Raw genomic sequence first — 21522 nt, 5'->3', positions numbered from 1 at the left:
AAATCAAATAGAAACCAGCTGCAAATATCTTAGCGTTTCCGTCAATTTTGTAAACTTTCCTTGGTCAACCTACAAACACGATTACAAACCCTATAATTTCCCAAAATTTGACTTACAATTAGGAAAATGAAGAATCGTTGAATACAATTTGCCGTATTTGACGGAGGTCCGAAGCACCCTCAAATCTTTATAAAAGAAAAATTAATAAAATACTATAATGTGCTTGTATAAATGTAACGGTTAATGTTTTTCTCGTTATTTTTTGATATTTTTCAGTCCCCTCCCAAAGGTGCCACGATCCCTTATCGCCCTAAACCCCAAGTTGGTGGGCCAGTGATCCTGGCTGGTGGGCAAGCCTACACCATCCAGGGTAATTACGCGGTGCCCGCCCACTCGGACGTAAGTACAGTATTGCCATTGCCCGCCCCCCATACCGGGCCGAACCCACCCTCGCTGAATACCACCACGTTGACCAGCTCCCACTTCGCAGCCCACCACCCCTCACACTACGCTTCACATGCCCACCCACTCCTGCCCCCCCATCTCACCGCCCATCATCCACTTCATCCAAGCCCCCTTCACGCCAGCGTGGCAGGCCTCGCCGACCCCCTGCTGAAGAGTGGACACTTGCAGGCAGCCCTCCCGCCCGTACACCTCGTGGCAGATGCCGTAAGTCTTTTGTTTTTCGTGGTCCAACGTCCTCCCAGCCTGACCCCAATGCCACGGTGAATAGAATTTTACTTGCGCGTTCCGTCTTCCTACGTATTCGAATTTGCCTTTGGTAAAACACAATCTTATCTAAAATTTATCGCCGCCATGCCGTTCGTCCATTGAAATTCTTTCTTTCTAAATTTTACCTCTTATCGGTTCTGTCGGAATGGAATGAAGTCAGTAGAAATACCTACTCGAATTAATTTCTACTCTTCGGAACCGATCGGGCCTTCCACAGAAATTACTTTAAATCATTTGGATCAGTTTTTCTTCTACGGGGGCGAATCTTGATGAAATATATTTTTTTTGTTTTTTGTTTTCTCTATATTTAATGTTACTAAAAAAGGTGTGATAGAAAATTTGTTTCTACAAGATCTGGATTTTGTGGTAGTGTCTGTACTGAGAAAAAATTGCAGTCTTCTGAAATGAAAGCGTTGATGTTGATTGCGAAAAACCTTTCGCAGAATACTCCCTGCGTATTACTACCAGAATTTTCTTGCGTCAAGACTTTCACTACAGAACATTGAACTTTTTTCAATTCACATACCACTATGATCTAAATCTTGTAGAAAAAAAATTTCAATCATACATTTTTTAGTCATTTCAAAAATGAAATAAGCATTTTTATTAAAATTTCATCAGAGTCCGTCGTTAATACAAATATAATTTCAAAACAAAAATGTACTGAATTTTTGGGAATTCTGGAATTGTTAGGAAGAGTTTTTAGAGTTTAGAATAATTGGGGAACCAACTATCGAGAGAATTTTTTGTGGAGTAAAAGTAGAAACAAAATCAACATTGTATCTTCATTTCTGTAGAGTACAATATGATGAGCGAAGCAAACTAAACACCGATTTAGAAAATTTATAATGCATGTTACTGTTGTAAAATCTTTGGGTTTATACTTTGCAATTCGTGGAGAATTTTATTTTCATTGCTATTAGAAGAGTGAAGGTAAAAAACTGAATGTTTAGTTTTGTAAAATCTTGAAAAGTTAGTAAGTATAAAAATTTCTTTCATTAGGATGAACCTGAATATTTGTCTATATTGATGAAAAAAGTAATGAATAACAATTCGATTCCTGTACCGGACAGTATTCAGCTTGTGAATATTTAGATAGTCAATTTTAAAGTTCTTCATAAATCAGTGGAAGGCCTCACCCTTGTTCAAACTCTTCAGCAGATGATCATTATTAAACGTTCAATCTCCCATTTTTATGCCAAAAGCAATTTTCTTTGAACTTGCATTACTCGAAACGGTACGCCGAATATTGACTCTTTGAATATCAAACATACTTCGACCGACATGAAAATGATAAGGTGAAAATATTTACCTTGTTTTTAATTTTTTTTTCATTCTATTCTTTTGCAATGATTAATTTCATTTGGCAGCACACACTCAGAACTATCTATTCAAATATACGGGCACGTGTTGATGTGTTTTTTTTTTTTTTTTTTTTTTTTCTTTCTCCCCAAGTCAATTCATTATTCCCCTGTTACGGATATTCGATACTGCTATATTCTGAATACGCTGTGCACCGTGGCTTCACGTAGTACGTATCCACGTGCATCGGAATGTCCCCCTGGTTACCATCACCTTCCGCTATATCTGATTTACTTCCTCACACCCTTAAATGTCACCCTTTGAATCTAGCTTTCCGCCAATAACACATTTCCTTATTTTCGAGCACAATGTCTAGTTTGCAGCAAAATTTTTTTTGTACACTTTTCGGCTTACTGAAACCTCATCATTGGAATTATAAAAGTGAATTTACGTGAGCAAACAAAATTCTATTGCTTAAACTGTAACGAAAAATACTTTTTGCCAGAGGTCATTTGTTTTAGATATCTTTTTCTCTTTTGTTTCTTACACTTAACAAGAATAACAGGAATAAATATAAAACTGAGTTACTTGAATAAAAAAAGAGAATGATTGTTGTTCGTATTATGGAGCATGTGATGTAGTAAGAGCTTTTTTTCAAGCGAGGAGAGAGGTTCATTGAATTTGATCAACGATCTACTTCATAAAATTAGTATAAAACTTAAAATTTCGTCATAATTGCAGCGACGATATATTTTTTTCTTATTATTTTGCTGCACCCTAGAGTGAATACTTTCAATCAGCTTGTTATCTTCTTTTCATCGACATTGAGATAGCGAACATGGAGAAGAAAAACAAACATAACGAAATGGGAAAACGACATTGAATTTTGGATGAAGTTGCTTTTTTATAATCCTCAAAATCTTTAAACTCTGTTTTTACAATATGAATTTCGGACAACAGTAAAACCTTCTTTTCTTAACCAATAGTATATTTTGAATTAACTTTTCAGACAAAACTTGTGTTTTCCCATATTATTGTAAATGGGTTCACCTTGTCCATCTCTATCTATCTGTTGTGTATCTGTGTAGTAGAAAAGAAAAACCACTCTGTTACCAAACCTTATCTATCTGCAGTTACTTGAATGTGCAATGCCGATTATATCGTGTGTATGCATGTCTCTATATCTTGTGCTTGTGATAGTCGAAGATTTCGTTACGCATGCGGTATACAGAAACGTGAAAGAAAATAAGAAAAAAGAACTGATAGTATGAATATGAAGCGTCTCGACAAGTCAGCCGTGGTGTGACGTTAACAAACGAATCCAAGACCGCTAGTTAAAGTTGAATAATTAAGTATTGAGAGAGAATTTTGTGCGCATCGTTATTGATATGTTTTTTTTTTTCATCTTTTTTCTATTTGTAAGTTGTTCCAGAGTCTAATATGACTTGTGTTCGAAAAGGTGTCAAGTACAAATATTAGTTATACTTGTGAGTTAAAAAAAAAATATTGGTTTTTGGTTCGTTTGAAAAAATGTGAGAACAATTTGTGGACCGAAAGTTCGTCAAATTTAAAATAAAATCGTTATGGTTTGTCGTTATTTTTTTTTTTTTTTTTTTCCTGCAGCTTTGATACTGTTAATCGGATGATTTATTTCATATCCTGTTTTTTTTTACATCCACACAAAATGTTGAATATGTTGAATAACACTCACAATATTATATTATTCTGTTCCAATTTTCATTAGCAATATTTCTCACAACTGTTTTGCGATATAAATTTACAGTTATAACAGTACAATAGTTAGCTACAATAAGTAGGAAAATACTCGAGCTCTTCCTATCGTGGACTCGAAATTTTCATTCCACACGAATGCTTGCATACATTAGTAAAATTATTGTATCATAATCATGCACATTGATTTCATTGTCCGGTCATTAACTATAAGAACGCTTGCTTCGATTATTATCGTTGTCGATTTCTTTAATCTTGGTTTCAACAGGATAGAGGAAAGGCCTTTTCTTACACTCGTTGATACTCATTGATACAAGGAATGCATGTATGGGCACGGAACGGTAAAATTATACTGTTCTTCTCAAGTTCAAAATCAGTTGACGTTCATTTTTGGCTTTATGTATCGTCGTTTCTGTTCCGTCTCTTCTGCGATTCTTAAATAATTCTTTCACGACATTTTTGCGAATATCCCTTTTCCAATATTACGATAAGTTATTCAAGCGACGACTCAAAATGCCTTGAATTATTATCATTCTTCTGTTTTCATAATTTCTGGTTTTTCATAGTCTTTTTTTGTTGTGTTTCTTCTCATTTTCCTTTTAATTTCAAGTTACCCTCGCAGGTGTGAAATAATTTTTACTTACGGTGAAATAAATCTTTTTATTTTTGCACATTGTTGCAGTAAGATGATTATCAGGGATAAACTGGAATTATTAGAAACGGAAGGAATGGAGAAACAGTTAATTGTTGAAATAAACTGTGAGTTTTGTTAGACAACGTAAACTAATTTCCATGATCCAATATTTTTTATTAAGATAGAAATATAAATAATCTCAATTACTGTTTAAAGTAGCATCAAATTTTGTCGAACATTTGTTTTTCCCTCTTTATGCTTACATTCCGATTCGGTGCAATCAAAACATTCCTAAAGCTTATTGATTGTAAAAACTATGTAGCACTTCCCATCGGTAAAAACCTTGTGACGTGTGTATATAATTTTTGTTTTTCTCATTTCTTTGTTTTCAATATTTTCGAATTCTATTTACCTTTGGGCAAATTCCTTATCATTTCTTTTCATTTCATAGTACATATCCGATTTATAAATAGAGCATGGCTTTGCACTTGGTGAAGAATTTGCGCGAGGGTGGGCTGCCTTACAACAGTTTACCAAATTACGATTAATCATTATGTATGAATAGTCGATGATTGATCGTCATCTGCAGCTAAGCGCAGATGCAAATTACCCTATTGCAGGCCTATCTAGTATAGTTTAAACCTGCCCTTTCCTTAATTTGAGATAAGGATTAAACAGAATATAGAAATAGTTCAAAAATCACCATTTATCAGACTGGAGTTTAATTACATTTTTTTTATTCTTCCTCACTTTTACCCGCAATTAAGAATTCGTTTTTCCTATCCAGTCATACGATTAGATCTACGTTTCTTGTTGAGTTGAGTTGATCATATATCGTTGAAACGTGTCTCAATGCGTTTATCAAATACAATGTGCTATTAAATTTAATACTGTTGTAAACGGCACATAATTGTTATTCTTTATTATCTTAAATTCGACGTTTTTCTTCGTTCAATAGTTGCATGTTCTTATTAGCTATTCGTTATTTTCAATCGATTGTTCATCGTGATCAAAGTAAAACATTATTGAACATTTCTTGTAGATTTTTACTTCGCATCGTCAAAATTGATGAATGATTGGCAAATCTGCCAAGTTTATTCTCGACAGCTGGACACGATACTGTAGCGCATATTTGAAACTAGACAATCGTTAATTCATAATTGTTTGGTCATTTTTTTGTAAGTTTATCCAATTATCGCATTCTTAAGCTACTGTGATTCTCCTCGTAATGCAAGAAAAAAAAAAACACCAAAGTTACAAACAAGAGTTTCGATATCGATTTTTCATTTCAAACCGCCTTAAAGTGGTAGATAATTGAGTAGACTCATTCAATTTCACTCCGTGATGATGGCTTACAATTAGTTTGTTTGGATAACTACTTCTTTCAAATCCACCGAATCAGATTTCTTTCACTGTTTCAATAGTCAATTCAATATTGCTGTTTGTTTCGAGATGAAATATCGTTATTTCAGCCCTCGTTCTTGATTTTTGTTCTGTTTAATTTTTTTTTTTTTTCTTTTATCTACCTTCGCGGATAAATCACCGTACCTTACGAATGTATTAAATTGGTAATGAACACTTGACGTGCAACCATCTGGTAATAAAATTACCAAAAAATTATTGAATTTTAACCGATAAACCTATTAGAAGAAAGCCTACTTTCTATTAAGTTTACATCAGACGCTGCTCCGAATAGAATTCTTTTTATTGTTTTCATTTTTCTTTTAGTTCATAAAGGTTCACAGATTTCCTGCGTCCACGTCCCTTCAATCCAACTAATTGCCAGAAGACCAAAACTTGTTTGATTGCTGTACATTGCCATATATACCTATAAGGAGTTGTTACGAAGTGATATATACATATATATACGTATAATGCAGAATTACATATATATGCATATATTTGAAATGATTTCACAATTGAAAAACGAAAAGAACAAACAATACACGTTGTTATTTTCTAGTATCGGTGTATCAATGTATATGTATATTAACAACGGTGATATTAAAGATTCAGGTTTCATAGTATAAAATTGTTTCATCATTCATTCGACGCGTTAATTTAGTTTTACTTAAGGAAAATTGAATCATCCAAATTATTTAAGCAAATAATGCAGAAGAGTTTTGTATCCTGCGCTCGTAATAATGACGCTCGAAAGAATCATGGCGTTAAAAAAAAGAAAATTGGAAAGAAAAAAAAATACGCCACACACTTTTTACCGCATCAAATGGCAGGCGTTGAGCAGTTGGTATTCATCGTTGTTACAGATGGGCAAATTGGGGAGCAATCCTCTCGCTGGTCTCGCAGCTCTAGGTCTTGGAGGTCTCGCCACGCCTGCCAACACAGGCGGACTAAATCCAGCTGGTAAGTAAAGTTTAGACAATTTCGATTAAGGTGGTTCTTCACGAAACTCAACTGTCAGAGAAATGTTTGATCTTCAAATATGTGAAACTTGAACCGACCAATCTTATACAAATAAAATTTCAATGTTTGTTGGCAAACGAATAAGAAAGAAAAAGGCAGTTAAATTATCTTCATACGGATTTTTATACATACAGAATCTAATCAATGAGTACTTTGTGACTTTTCTGTGCATTCGAAAATTTCTAAGTATATGTATATATAATAGATATTAGGGTCGCTGCCAAAGAACCAGCAAAAAAGAGCGTGGATCTGAAGAACCACCTTGCAAATGATATATTATTTGAGGTATTTATCAGTCAGCCAAAAGTTGTTCTTGTTGTCAGAATTATTTCGAACTGAAATTAAATAGACCTTGACTGTACTCTGCAATCAAGACATCTATTCTAATTCTTGTTCACTAATATATTATAGCTTTAGCAGCACTCGCTGGAAGTCAGTTGCGAACTAGCAACACCAATAGACAGCAGCCAGCGGCTAACAACCAGACGCATGAGATGACCGTTCCCAACGAGCTGATCGGATGCATCATTGGCAAGGGTGGCACGAAGATAGCTGAAATTCGTCAAATATCAGGGGCCATGATTCGCATTAGCAATTGTGAAGAGAGGGAAGGAGGAGCGACTGACCGCACCATAACTATCACTGGAAATCCAGACGCGGTCGCTCTTGCACAATATCTCATCAATATGAGGTAAGTACAGCATCTTCGATTCTTCACATTAGTCAAAATTCAAATACAAACACTGAGTTTTGAGCCTCGCAGCACTGGATAGCGCTCCATATTCGTAAATTTATAGAAACTTCTCACGTATATCCAATAATGACAAAATCATTGTGGGATTAGTGACGCAAGTTTAGGTTAAAAATTTAATCGTCATAAATCTTGTAATTTCTCTTCAAATTCTGCTAGTGGATCAGCGTTTTTTTACATTTCTTTACAAAAAATCTTTACTACTTTTTCTTTTGATCCGACGAATTGGTTTTCCCACGCTTCTGTGTAAATTTTAGCGATTTGGGATTTTAATTTGCAGACATTTGAAAGGATATTTGCTGAATAAAATGAAATGATTTACTTATAGAAATTTGACCGTCACAGCATGTGCGTTCTGTTTTTATTCTTGGCGCTATCCAGTACTGTTTGCGATCTCAATTTATGATAGATTTTCTGTAGAACACTCGTAAATCTGTTATATAAACGATATTCATAGTTATCTGTCATGAGTAATTTTACCCTCAAAGCAACCGATTTACGCTCCACTTCTAGACTCGTCATGTTTTCAGGCGAATGAAAATTTCATAATTCAAACAACTGTATTTATTGTTCATGTATGTATGTGTGTAGTGGTTTTAAGGATCTTGCGGCAATAAATATGCCGATTCATGCATGCATACACGTGCAAAATTTAAAAGAAAGATAAATTATGTGATTAGTTATTTTTACTACACACACTCTCATCATTCCTCCTCGTTTGTCTGGGGGCTGCCTATTAGATCTGTTCCTCAATAATATTCACTCATGATGACATGTGAGAAAAAAACAAAACAATTTAACGGTTCAATTCTCACTCGAGTATATTAGACTCATACCACAAGTCAGCTAGACAAAAATTGAAACTTTTGCTCATAGTTAACAACCGAGTTATTTGCATTTTTCTGTTTTTGTTTCTGTTTCTTGCAATTTTTATTTTTTTTTATTAAATTCATTTTCATACAAAAGACGAAAATCGGTAAGAAAGTGATATTCTTCTGATGTTTGGATTATTTGAAAATGAAAAACACATGTCATCATACAACAGCAATTAGTAGTATGGAAATATATTATTCAATATTTGGGGAAAATATTGTGTGTTGCGATATATGTTTTTGTCTCTTTCTTTTGTTTTCCTTTGTGTTCATATTTCTCCTTTCTTTTATTTTCGAGTAATCGAAAAATAGAATAATACAAGAGGTGGAGGTGTAGTTATTAAGACTAGGTAAGAGGAGGAGGAGGAGAAGAAGAAAATAAATTTATCTTCAACTTGGGAAGGAACCAACGCTATCAAAAGAAGACAGGAAACCGCATTATCATCGCAAGGGAAGAAGAGGAATAGTTTAATTCCTTTGTTTCCAGGTCCTGCCTTCCAGGTCCAGAACCTAGAGAAAACCTACTGAACCTAACTCAACTGCAGAATCCAGAATTAACTCCGATAATATCTGTTCCCTATAGCTGCTGGCTGTCCCTTAAAATAAGTCTGGGAAGGAAAAAAAAACACAATCGTCTTCTATTCTATCAATTCATCATATATCCTACTTAACATCCTATGACGAATGTTAGATACTCCTACCTTTTATAGGTTTTGATATGTCTTATTCCACTTTCTTTTGTTTCTATTTATTTATTTTATCATATTTTTATTCTTCTACAAATTGTTTTGAAAAATGAGGGATCGTTACTTTCCGTCTTTCACAAACGTCAAAAGAAACTGATAGATGCGTTAAAAAACAAAAAAAAAAAAAATCAATAGGTAGACAAATTCGAATCCTGCATCACTTAGATTATCTATGGATATTTTAAAATACGAGATTCCCTGTAACTTGACAACGTCGTTTACTTATGCTTTTTTAACATTTCAAATCACATTTTACTCTATCTTACTGGCTGTACATTCTAATGCTTTGGCTTTTGGTACATATAATATACAAATTTATTCTACTTGTATAATCAATTTTTACACGTAATAGAAATGGTAAGGTATGAATTTTGTGGGAATCTAGTCATTTGGTAGAGGTTCTAATATTTTCTATCACAACTTTCCATGCATGTTCGACTTTGAGAATCACTTAGCTATTCAGCCATTTCATGTTTCTCCTAATTCGACTGTTGCTTTCAATATCTTTTTGTCAATTATCTGTATACGGGAAAACTCACCTCGATTTATATTTACCCAATTGAAATATACAATATAGTGTTTTTGTTACCGATTATAGCAAGAATTTAATGACACAGATTCACTTTAACCAACTTATTTTCCATGTCGCATTCATTAACTCACATTCATTTATAACTTTCACTCTGCAGAATCAATATCGTGTGATCAAAGATAACTTTCTATTGTATTTATGGCACATTACTATTCCTATTACCATTCTCGTTATTATTATCATAGTCGTGCTGTTATTTTTATGGAAAGGATTTACGAACAGTGTCAATATTTGATTTACTGCCTTTGTTAATTTTTTTTCTTAAAGAAGGGGGAGGTGGAGGGGGGGGGGGGGGGTGAAGTAATGGAAAGTTGACAAGATGCACGTAAATTAATACAAAAAGTAAGAACAATTTGACACAGTTTCAGAATGAAGTTTCGTGTAGCATTTTGACGCCACATAGTTGTGAACAAATTAGGACTGTTAGGCTCATCTCCGTCTTCCATTTATATATTATAATCCATTATATTTTATTCCAGATTGCCACCTACATACATTTACTGCATTTAACTATGTTAATACTTCTTTTTCCCCCACCCAAAACAAAAAAAAAAAAAAAAAAACAAAGAAAAAAAAGGGAAAAAACATTAGCGTATTTCTATTGTTATAACTTATATATTATTATTACATAATCATATCCTAGCACTCCCATTGCATGGCCTGCACTCTGTCGGTACAACGAATTGAATTTTCTCGAGTTTGTTTTATTTTTATTTTTTTGACTGTTAACTTTCAATCTTCCCGATTGCCATTTGTGTACTACATAAATTTCATTCTAACACACTTTATGTCCTAGTTGTATATATAAATGTTTCAATACCTCGTATCTTTGTTGTCTTTGTCATTGTCGTCATCATCTGCCAGTACACAACCGATAATAATTCACTATCAATTTCTCTTCTTTGTTCAGATAATATTTCAGGCAGAGTGCACATCATGCTTTGTTGTTGTTCTTGTCTTTTATACTTTATAGTTTCGACCTTCTATTTATGTACAGAGAGATATGGCGACGTTATATTTACTGTCGATTCGAACAATTAATGACAATTAAAAACGAAAAACGAAATAAAAACACCGAATCGCAGAAACGATGATAAAGTTCAGTAAAGTCGAAAGTAAATACAATTATAAGAAGTCAAATCGAAGCATCTACCTGCAAGTATTTTTTCATATTTGATATTGTTTGTAATAATATTTTTTCTCCACGATCGGTGCATCCATCGATGATGAAAGATCGTTGTCATTCAAGTAGTTTTTTGAGCGTTGTCCGAACGATCACGTCGCCGCATCTCTCAAGTAATAGTTGACACCTTTACCGTCCCGTCATGAATACCAGTTTTCACCAATTACTACATTCCTACCTTACATTTGTGTCTTTTCCCAGTGTCGAACTGCAGAAAGCTAACTTAGAGGCCCAAAATACCCAAACCCCTGGCAGCGGTACCACTCCCGGGGCATCCGGGGCCAGTGCTTCCCCCTCTACCACTACCACCACTGCCTCTCCTTTGGCCAGCGCCATTCCTCTGGCTCAGCTGCTTAGCAAGCCAGGTGCTCTCAACGCCCTATCTAGCCTCACTGCTCTTGGCGGGCTAACGGAATTGCTAGGTGGAGCTGCAGGTGCAGCCGCTACCGCACTTCCGGTACAAACGACCGGTGTGCACCGTTCACACAAGCCATTTACACCCAGACTTCGTAGTCCCAGTGCACCCGGGCCCACCGACAGCGGGAAATTTAAATCAGAGCGCACCAAGTACAATCCGTACTGAATTAATTCTACCGTTCTTTCTTTTCCCATTTTTCTTCTGATCTTTTTTTTTTTCCTTTTTTTTTTCTTTTTCTCAGTCTACAATTTCTGTGCGAATGTAAGAGGCGGAGAGATAGAGCTAGAGAGAGAGAAAGCGAGAGAGGAAAAGCGAAAGAGACAAGAAGCGAGAGAGAGAGGAAGCGTATCATGGACTCGGAGTTATTGAAAAACAATAACATCACCGCACATTCTTTGACAATCACTTGTCGCTAAATTTCATCTAAACAATATCCCTAATATGTATTTCTCAATTTTTCTATAATCAGTTTTTTTTCTCAATCCAATCAGTCGAGAGTGTAACGTTTTCTATTCAATTTACAACCTATGTATTTATATATGCTATTTTTGTGTTTGCTTTTTTATTACTGACTTTTTTTCGTTTGTTTCGCAGCATAATATTATTTTTCATATAACCTTGCGTTTTTATTCATCCGAGTACCATTATACTTGTATTGCGAGACACTGTGTGTGCGTACTTCTTTTTTTTCTCCCCCCATCATTATTGCTAGTAATATCGTTTCGTGCATTGCTTTTCTTTTTGATGATGATGATTATATTCTGATTTGAATTTATTTTTCGGACAATCGGATTTTTTTTCCAAAAATTCATTCTTTTTTTCTGCACAATTGAAACATGTTACATTTTTAAGATACTTACATAAACCTCGTTAATTGAGCGTACATAAATATTTTTATATATATATATATATATATATATATATATGTATGTATGTATGTATGTATATATACAAATATACATGTGTACATGTACATGTACATGTTTATCGTACATACAAATCATAGACGACTATTTTGTCAGCACCATACACTGCGATATTATCGCGAATCATGAATCTTGCTGCTAAAGAATTTTAAATAAGGAAGAAGAAGAAAAAATTGAAAGTCGCGAAAATTTCACGCAAGCGTAACACAAGATTGTTCTGATACTTTGCAATCGCAAGTGTCATTCCACAATTTGTCAATCATCAAGTTGTAATCACTTATCTCTGCAACGCCTTTGAAGGATGAAAAAAAAAAAAAAACCAATCATATAAATATTGATCATAATTAATCATACTAATCATACAATATTTATATATGTATATATGGCATAAAAAGGCATTGCATACCTGTTGTCAATTGTTTTTTTTTTACGCACGAATCCGTGATACTATGAAAGCGAAGTAAAAACAAAAATGCTTGGTTCTGGGTATTAGCATTGGTCTCTTACTATACTCATGTATATGTATATGACGAGAAGGAAAGTGTGATTGAAAAAAATACCAGAAAGAAAATAATGTTAATTCTGTACACGTATCCGTGTCGGCTATCATGTAACTTACATCACTATATATATGTACACACAGATTGTGTTTTGATTTTGAAAAATAACTAGAAAGAAGAAGAAAAAGAATAAAGAAACCAATTCGAAAAGCAAATGAGTTGATTTGCGTGGAATCGAAAAATCGATATGGAATATGGGGAATATAGTATGGTAGTGATAAATTTTGAGAGTTTATTATTCACTAAACTCTTCTTGGTTGCCTCTTGATGCGATACAGTTTAGATTATCCTTGATATATATATGTATAATGTATATGTATATATATATATTATGTGTGTATATATATATATATACACATAAATAGCGTATTATTATTCCTATTATTATTATTATTATTATTATTATTATTATTATCATCATTTTTATATTTACTCATATACTCTATTCAACTGTACTGTGTTTCGTAAAGCATCGTATCTACCTATCTTCACACTCACACATGCAACCACACACACAGAGAGAGATTGAGAGGGAGAGAGAGAGAGAGAGAAAGAGAGATACGCACTGCATCATTGATACAATAAATTAATCACTCAAAACAACAATCATGTCATGTCAAGCAACGTATGAAGTAAATGGTCTTTTTTTTTTTATCAGCGGTCTCTTCCTCTGTACAATATATCAGCGTTCATGTATCTAATATCAATATTTCTAATATTTTTGTAATTCTTGAAAAAACAAGAAAATTCGAATTCATATCATATTGAAAATCGTCTCGATTGAATAAACGTAGATTGACATTTTGTAATATTTTCGATCATTCAACGTATCAATTCCTAGCCCGAAAAGAACTGCTTCTTTTGTTATTTCTTCTCTTTTGTTGTTATTCTGTTTCTGCTGAATCTAAATCTGAAAGTGAAATAGTAAACGCAAAAATAGAACACACAAAAAAAAAAAAAAATACCTACTGTTAACAATTGAAGCTTTCTGTCTTCTTTCTATATGAATATTCGTGTGCTCAATTCTGTAGTGTTAATAAGAGTAAAAGGAAGAAAGAGAGAGAGTGGAAAGTTAGAGAGGGAGATATATATATAGAGAGAGAGAGGAGAGAGAGAGAGAGAGAAAGAGAGAGAGAGAGAGAGAGAGAGAGAGAGAGAGAGAGAGAGAGAATCGATATACCTTTAATAATCAAGATAGTTGATTTTTTCAAATCGCGATTATAATCATAATTATTGTAAATTGAATAAAAATCCCAATCAAATCTGAAGTTGCAAATTGCTAGACCAGTTAATTATGTATAATATAATTGATTTGCGGGCGTTATTCTGAAAGTAATTCATCTTTCATACTGGCGTAACACGAGAAAATTCAAAATCTTTCAAATATGTACCATACAATTGGTCCGGCAACGTTACCGACGAAATATGATTGTGTGTTCTTTATATATATATTAATATCTATTATTATTATTATTTTTTTTTTTTTATATAAACAGATACTATATGAAAACATTGACTTCATTTCTTAGTAACGTAATAATCAATTTAGAAGAAAGAAAAAAAAAATGAAAATAAATGAAAAATAAATATGGGAGTATTCATACGTCGCATTATTGTAGGCCAGGACCATAGGAAGATATAAGCATGTGTGGTTGAATTTCTTCACGCACATATTGCTGAAGCTATTATTATACATTGTGTGCTTAGCGAAAGAAAGAAGAAGAAAAAAGAAATGACGAAAAATTGAAGGAAAAAAAAAAACATGGCTATTCTGTATCACCTTGTTGAATAAAGCTAGGCATATTTAATACAAACATATTCCTTTGTCTTCCTTTCAAATCTGAAATTGCAAAAGAATGGACTTTGCAAATGCGTGTATTGTATACGCGGATCCAGGGTATATATTTTGCAATTACTAAAAAAGAAGAAGAGAAAATTATAACATAGACTCTGTTTTTCATTCCTAAGGATTGAAATTGTTCTTAGAAACGCTTTAGTGAATTTAGTTTACTTTCCCTCTATGCGTGTAATCGTTATACTTTTCCTTTTCTTTCCAAAAATTCATTTGATGGAAATACATTATATTTGACGTCCGTTCTTTTGCAATTTCATAATTTGTGTATCCCCTTCCACGTTCATACAGGTCCATTGTATGTATCTCCCGACGATAACTCCATCGAGTTGTGATAAACCCCCATCCGCCCAAAAAGAAAACAGAAAAAAAAATATTAATGAAAAAATCTAATAATTTGTAAATACGTATTGTTACTTTGCTTAATTACGACATGGTGAAAAAAAAAAATTTGCATATCTGATGGAAAAACTTGCAATTTCGAATCGATGATCTTCTATTCGCTACTTACACGTTATTAAATATGATTGTTCGACAGAACGTTTTGAATTTCTACAACAATAGTAATGATAATTTAAATAATCGATTGATATTTCTCTTTTTTTTTTTCTATTTTGTGATAGTTGTGCGAGGGTGTGCGATCTTCGAAGATCAAAGAAAGAAAAAGGTGAAAATGTTGTACGCAGAAAAATTTTAACTCTGATATAATTGTTGTTCCTTTGATGGTTCTTCTTCGACGAAAATGATGCTAATAATTTCGATGATAAGACTGTATGTATATATATATAGGTATATACATACATATACGAATGTATAAATATATCTGTACATATATTTATATATATATATATTGTAAAACGTACATGCCGAAGAGCGGGGAGACTCGTTCAGAGAGATCTAAAGAGAAAAAGAGAGCGAGAGAGAGCGAAGATGTATCCATCCAACCAACTTGACCCAGGCTCCTGCCCGCTACCGGTAAGCACCATCCGCTCCTTTGTAGTCCTCTTATTCTACTTCCCCTGTTTAACCACTTGAAAAGAAAACGAACGAAAAAAAAAAAAAACCAGTCTTTGATCGAATTTGTATTGAAAATTGTTATCTTTATGCTGGTAACGCGACAACACAGACATTACTTATATTATATACATTACATATGTATCTACATACGTACCTACCTGTATATTTTTGTATAACATAACTTTGTACATCTTTCAATTTAAATTTATCAGTTTCAAATTTTTTTTTTTATTTTTTTTTATTTTTTTTTTATTTCAACGACGTTTTTATTACCAAATTTTTAATATTGTTATACACCTAATGTATATTGAATTTTAATTTTTGTTTTTAAACGTTACTTAAATTTATCTATAGTAATATTTTTTATTCCTTATCTTGTAAAATACGATTATCGAACTGTTCAAACCACGTTTTCCGTCGGGCGAACATTGATGTAACAATGTGTTTGCAAATTTTACGGTTCTTTGTTTCTTCTGTACAATGTACGATGCAAAGACAAATTTTCTTGACATTTTCATACATACTGTCGAGTCATTCGTCTATATATATATATATATTTTTTTTTTTTTATTTTACCTCACTGAAGAATGCTAGAATTAATGGTTACATCGTCACCCCTTCAGTAAGACAGTAGAGACGAACTGTTTTGAATAATGGAAAAGAAAAACTACACTGAGAGAACTTTTAGTTCCGGTTACCGCTCAGTCCTTAATTATGTTCATTTTTTACCACGATCGAAAAATATAGTTCTATGTATAAAATGAAAATTAGTTTTGTAGCTGTTACCAGAAAGTTTCGACAAATAGGATCGACAATAGCGCAAAATGTTTACGCGTACCTCGTTTTTCGTGAACTCAACAATGTTCAAACAGTTTTTTTAACGATACCTGTTTTACTGAATTTTTCTCGTTACTATAATAACAAATGAAATTTTTCTCAGTGTAAAGAACAAAGAGAATTCCGTTAAATATAGTTATTAATTACTTGAAATTCATTGATATAATCGATATAAAAAATTGGTGATTCTCGTTCAGATTGTACTGTACTTGACTGTACAAACGTCAGGTTCCTTGTACCTATTCTGATGTGTTTTACCAGTTTCGATTTTTGTCAAAAAGCAAAAACAAAAGATCTTGTTGATACGATTTTAATCACGAAAACAGTGAACAATCAAAAGTCTATTATATTCCCTTTGAGATTAACGAAAGAAGCTCTCGCATATTTAATTAGGAAACGCTTGAAAGCTTCGGAATAAACTTTCGATGTTTATGTCGCATGAGTTTTATAACTTGCGAGGAAAAAAAGATGTTATCGCGGGTGCACGCATTAAGTGGATCAAGCCCGAACTTGAGAGATTTTCCGTAAAACTCTACGCTTGACGTTTGTTACAAAAAGTTTAAGCGAAGGAATCGTTGAATGATCTTCATATGTTGCAAGAAAAATGTTTTTCGTGAAAGTCTCTCGGGAGCCGGAAAGGGTCCGTATTATTAGCGATAAGAGTGCTTATGTAATATATACATATATATATATATGTATATATTGTAGAGGAAAATGAGAACAGGGCGAATTGATCAACCGTTTGTTTCCATGGTGTTACAGGATATCGATGGAGACAGCAGGAATGGCGATCCCAGCGTATCATTACATAACACCGAACCACATCGTTAAATCTTCGATTCACTAAAGACGGGCTCTACGGAAAGAGTTTGAAGAAGAAGCAAATGTTGGAGATGAAACAAAGAAACAGTAAAGAGTAAAAAGGATATACATACACACACATATATATATATATATATATACACATACATAAATATATATATATATAGCGAGACACATATATACACAATGCTGTCAAAGCGTTTGGGGCTGAGCCAAAATTGTGTTCATCCAACCAACTTTTTGCAGTAATTATTACGCGTAACGTGAGACGTTATTACGTGGTTAAATACGCGCAAACAAACATGAAACATGTTGGAGCACTTTGTTGAAGTGTAATAACTTGTATAAAGTACGCATTGCGACATGATGCTGCAGCCCCACGAGCTGCTGCTGACGATTGGTAAAGGGAACAAGCCAAAGATATGTTAGTTTTCATTTTTATATATTTAAACAAAGATAATGAAAAAAAAATTTTAAAGTAAAAAGAGGACTAAGGAAAGGTGAATTAGAAGAGGCCGAAGAGGAGGAAGGAAAATAATAATTAGGAGAAGAATGATAGTAGTAAGATATTCGTGCGAGTATTTCTAGACTGGTTGATGTTAGACTGTTTTCTTTTCTTTTTTTTTTTTTTTTTTTTTTTTTTTTAATCGACAAATGTGGCACAGTCGAAATTCTACGGACACGCTCAACGTTGCTCGCGGTAATTGGATCTGTTTCTGACCGACTTGCAATCAATTTATAAGAATCGAGGATCCTACTCTGGGTTCAAGCAAGTCTGGCGTGTCTTTTTTTTTTTTTCCCCTTGTGAATCGAGTTCCAAGGCAAGGAAGATAGAGTTCTTCGAACTTAGGACAGATTGTAAGTGACAAGTCAAATGTACTGAAAATTGTGCAAACAAAAGCATCAAAGTATGACTTGAGTTAAATTTTGAGCACTAAGTACATTTGAAATCAGTTTTCTTCTTGCGTAGCTTGTCTGAAACTTGTAAAAAAGCGCTAGACACGCCGAAGAACTTTCGCGGATTGATTAGAAGTTTACGATCGAATTTCAATCTTCTAGCAACACTCGTAAATTCACAACAATAAACAGTTTACCTTGGCAATATTTTTTACAATTCAATTACGACGAGCCGTCGAGCCTGCGAATTGTGGAACTGACAACGAGTACAAAGTACTCAAAATACGTCATATTTATATAAAAATTGTAGTTGCGTAGCTTTTGCATGCAAACTCAATTCGAAATTATTATTGTTGATAGTTATTAGTTACTATTATTAATTAATATTATTATTATACGGTGTTATTTTATACTTGTTATGCAGTGTTCAAGGACACTCGATGATGAAGACCTTATGTATATACGACTGTCTGACTTGGATAAAATGATATCATTTTACTGCTGCAATACGTGTTTTACCTTGCGAATGATGATGCGAATTCAATGAGCCGGCGTTAATTATACGATTGACTTTAGCAAAAGAGAAAAAAAAAAAAAAAAAGAAAGAAAAAAAAACAAACAAACAAACAAACAAAACAAAAAACTATAATAGACTTGTGAACCAAATATTTACTCGTATATGCATATGATGTTAACGACTACAATTATACGTACATATAATATATGTTATACGTGAAAGAAAAAAGAATCATTAAATGATTCAATTTTTTCAAATTACTTTCTTATTGAAACGTTAAGTCATTTTCGAGGCAAAATTCAGTTGTGAATACGAAGAAGACGAGAAGAAGAAGAAGAATAAGACGTGAATAAAAAAAAAAAAAAAAAAAAAGTGACGACAAAATGAAGGGAAAAACCAAACAAAAAATTATTATTATCATTATTCTATTATTATGTGAAGTATGAATAGTAATATATATTTATTATACAATTAAAAATTAGGATAAATGAAAACAAAAAAAAAAAAGAAAAAAAAAAGAAATATAGTAGCGAGATAAAAGTGCGAATTTAAAGCCTAAGTTCGAAATACGAGGCGTTATTTTCCCGCTCTCTCTCTCTCTCTCTCTCTATCCAATATCAGTATTTTGCGAGATACACTTTAACGCAGCATCTCAGGCAGATTGATTGCGATTGTGGCATAGTCTGATTTTAACGTTAACGTGTGGAGAGAGAAAACCAAAAAAAAAAAAAAACAATAATTTCAATCACATTGTAATTCATTGTTGAGAAGAACAATTGTATCTGCCTTTTATGCGAGCTATTGCACAGAAGGAGGAAAGTTATTCTGTGCCAACGATCGAGAATACTTATCATTCTGACTCTTGAAAAATGAAAAGAAGAGCAATAAATGTTCCCGTATGGAAAATCTTTGGATATCTGCGAATGCTACAACTAAATCATCTCGCGTTATTATCTGAATCCAAATTGTAAATCCATTGTATCTTCGAGTTACGAACACTTCCAACGCGTGCCAAAATTCCTCCACCACTCCGATGCTTCCTTGTTGATATTTAATTTCTATTCGTGACAGTAGAATTTTCTCCATCTGTCTCCTGTATTTTTAAAACTTTTCGTCATATCTTGCTGCCTGGGAGGAGAATTAATTCGTCGATCGATTATAAAAATATCGTCAATCTTCAAGGTGTTCTAGTAAATTTCACGCGGCGTAATTATCCCTAGAATACTTTGTCGGTCTTACATTCAATTTAAAAACATCCAAACTGTCTTGCTTCGGCCCCTCGACGACTTGACGTTATCAATATTGATTGACTCATTGAATAATTAAATTATTGATTAATTATAGTATACTTAGATGAAAAATTAGTGAGAGAAGACGCGGTATGATTGTGTATCAACAATAAATATTGCTGTGATTAGATTTTGAAATATATAGTAATAGTAGTTAAGGGCAATTTTTTTAGAACGACGAATAAGAAATAAAAAAAAAAAAAAGTAAAAAATTTAAGTAATTAATAATAAAGTAAATTGTAAAATAATCAGAAGAAAAGAAAAAGAAAAATACTTCAACAATATTTGAACAGGAAATGTAAGGTAATCAAATTGTTTTTTTTTTTTTGGTTTTTTGTTGTATTGTTGCTTTTTCTATTTTCATTTTTCTTGTTTTTTCAACAACATACACTATATTACCGATATTTGCGAACGTAGACGCATTGGCGGCGAGTGGCATTATATGTACCGAACAAAATGAATAGACTGATAAAAAATACCAGTGCGGCTACGACGTTGAGTGTATATTAATGTAAAGATTGAATTTAAACATAATTGAAGATAGAAAATGAGAAAGAAGAAGGAACCCAAGCGATACGAGTTCGTATCAATATCAGTAAGATACTGATGGTAAAAAAAACAAAAAAAAAACAAAAATGATTCCAACATTTCACCTAGGCAATTAATATTATTACAAGGTACGATTCACCGGGGATTATAAAAGAAGAGGGGAAAAGAAAAACAAAAACAGATACGACTATTGTGAAGTGGCAAAAGGGCGACCAATTCACGATCAGTGAAAAGTCTTTGTATATTTACTTGACTGTAAAAATTTTTGAATATTAGAAAATATTTCGACGTCTTTTTGATTGAGAAAAATAATTTTTTTTTTTTTTTCTGTTTCGTTTGTTTCAAACCAAAATTTTACAGTTGATGCAATTGCACAGAAACAATGGTATATGATATACATATATATTGTATAAAATAAATTTCAGATACATATCTGAGAACAAATACTAAATAACTTTATTATTAAATAGATTAAAAAGTTAATATATAGATTATACATAGTATAAATTACGTATATCTCTTGCTCCAATACCGCTCATCTATTTATTCACTGTACCAACTATCATTATCATTATGATAATTATTGTTACTATCATTATCATACGTATTATTATATCTAAGAGGCATAACAATTTCGATTCAATCAAATCTTTTAGGGATTCGCATACTTATTGTATCGTACATACGCAAATGTACAGTTACGCGCTAAGTATAATTATGTCTAATTTATATAGCCAGCTATCGGATAGTAACAAGATTCTCTTACAGTTGTTTTATTGCGAAATACTTTTATTATTATTACTATTATCAAATGACGTATTTTTCTTTCGACAGTTGAATTGAATTTTATTGTGCACCAATCATTGAGACA

The 21522-nt window shown here is 32.9% G+C and overlaps 1 protein-coding gene across 14 annotated transcripts in view; it reads left to right on the top strand.

Annotated features, from left to right (window-relative positions):
* The window catches only part of LOC107224541 (poly(rC)-binding protein 3), a 121354-nt gene extending 101776 nt beyond the window's left edge, over window positions 1-19578 (top strand). For 9 of the 14 annotated variants that reach the window (XM_046738358.1, XM_046738365.1, XM_046738355.1 and 6 more), the window contains 4 exons: window positions 277-669; window positions 6667-6763; window positions 7235-7514; window positions 11169-11620. In XM_046738358.1, the coding sequence (XP_046594314.1) occupies window positions 277-669; window positions 6667-6763; window positions 7235-7514; window positions 11169-11550 (1152 nt within the window). In that variant the 3' untranslated portion in view covers window positions 11551-11620. The other 5 variants (XM_046738364.1, XM_015664635.2, XR_006904061.1 and 2 more) reach the window with 4 other exon arrangements.
* Window positions 19579-21522: the final 1944 nt, after the last annotated feature.

The sequence above is a fragment of the Neodiprion lecontei genome, chromosome 4 (genome assembly GCF_021901455.1).
Source record: "Neodiprion lecontei isolate iyNeoLeco1 chromosome 4, iyNeoLeco1.1, whole genome shotgun sequence".
Taxonomy (NCBI): Eukaryota; Metazoa; Arthropoda; class Insecta; order Hymenoptera; family Diprionidae; genus Neodiprion; species Neodiprion lecontei.
Note: the sequence above shows the minus strand (reverse complement) of the source record. Positions and strands in the feature narration are given on the sequence as shown.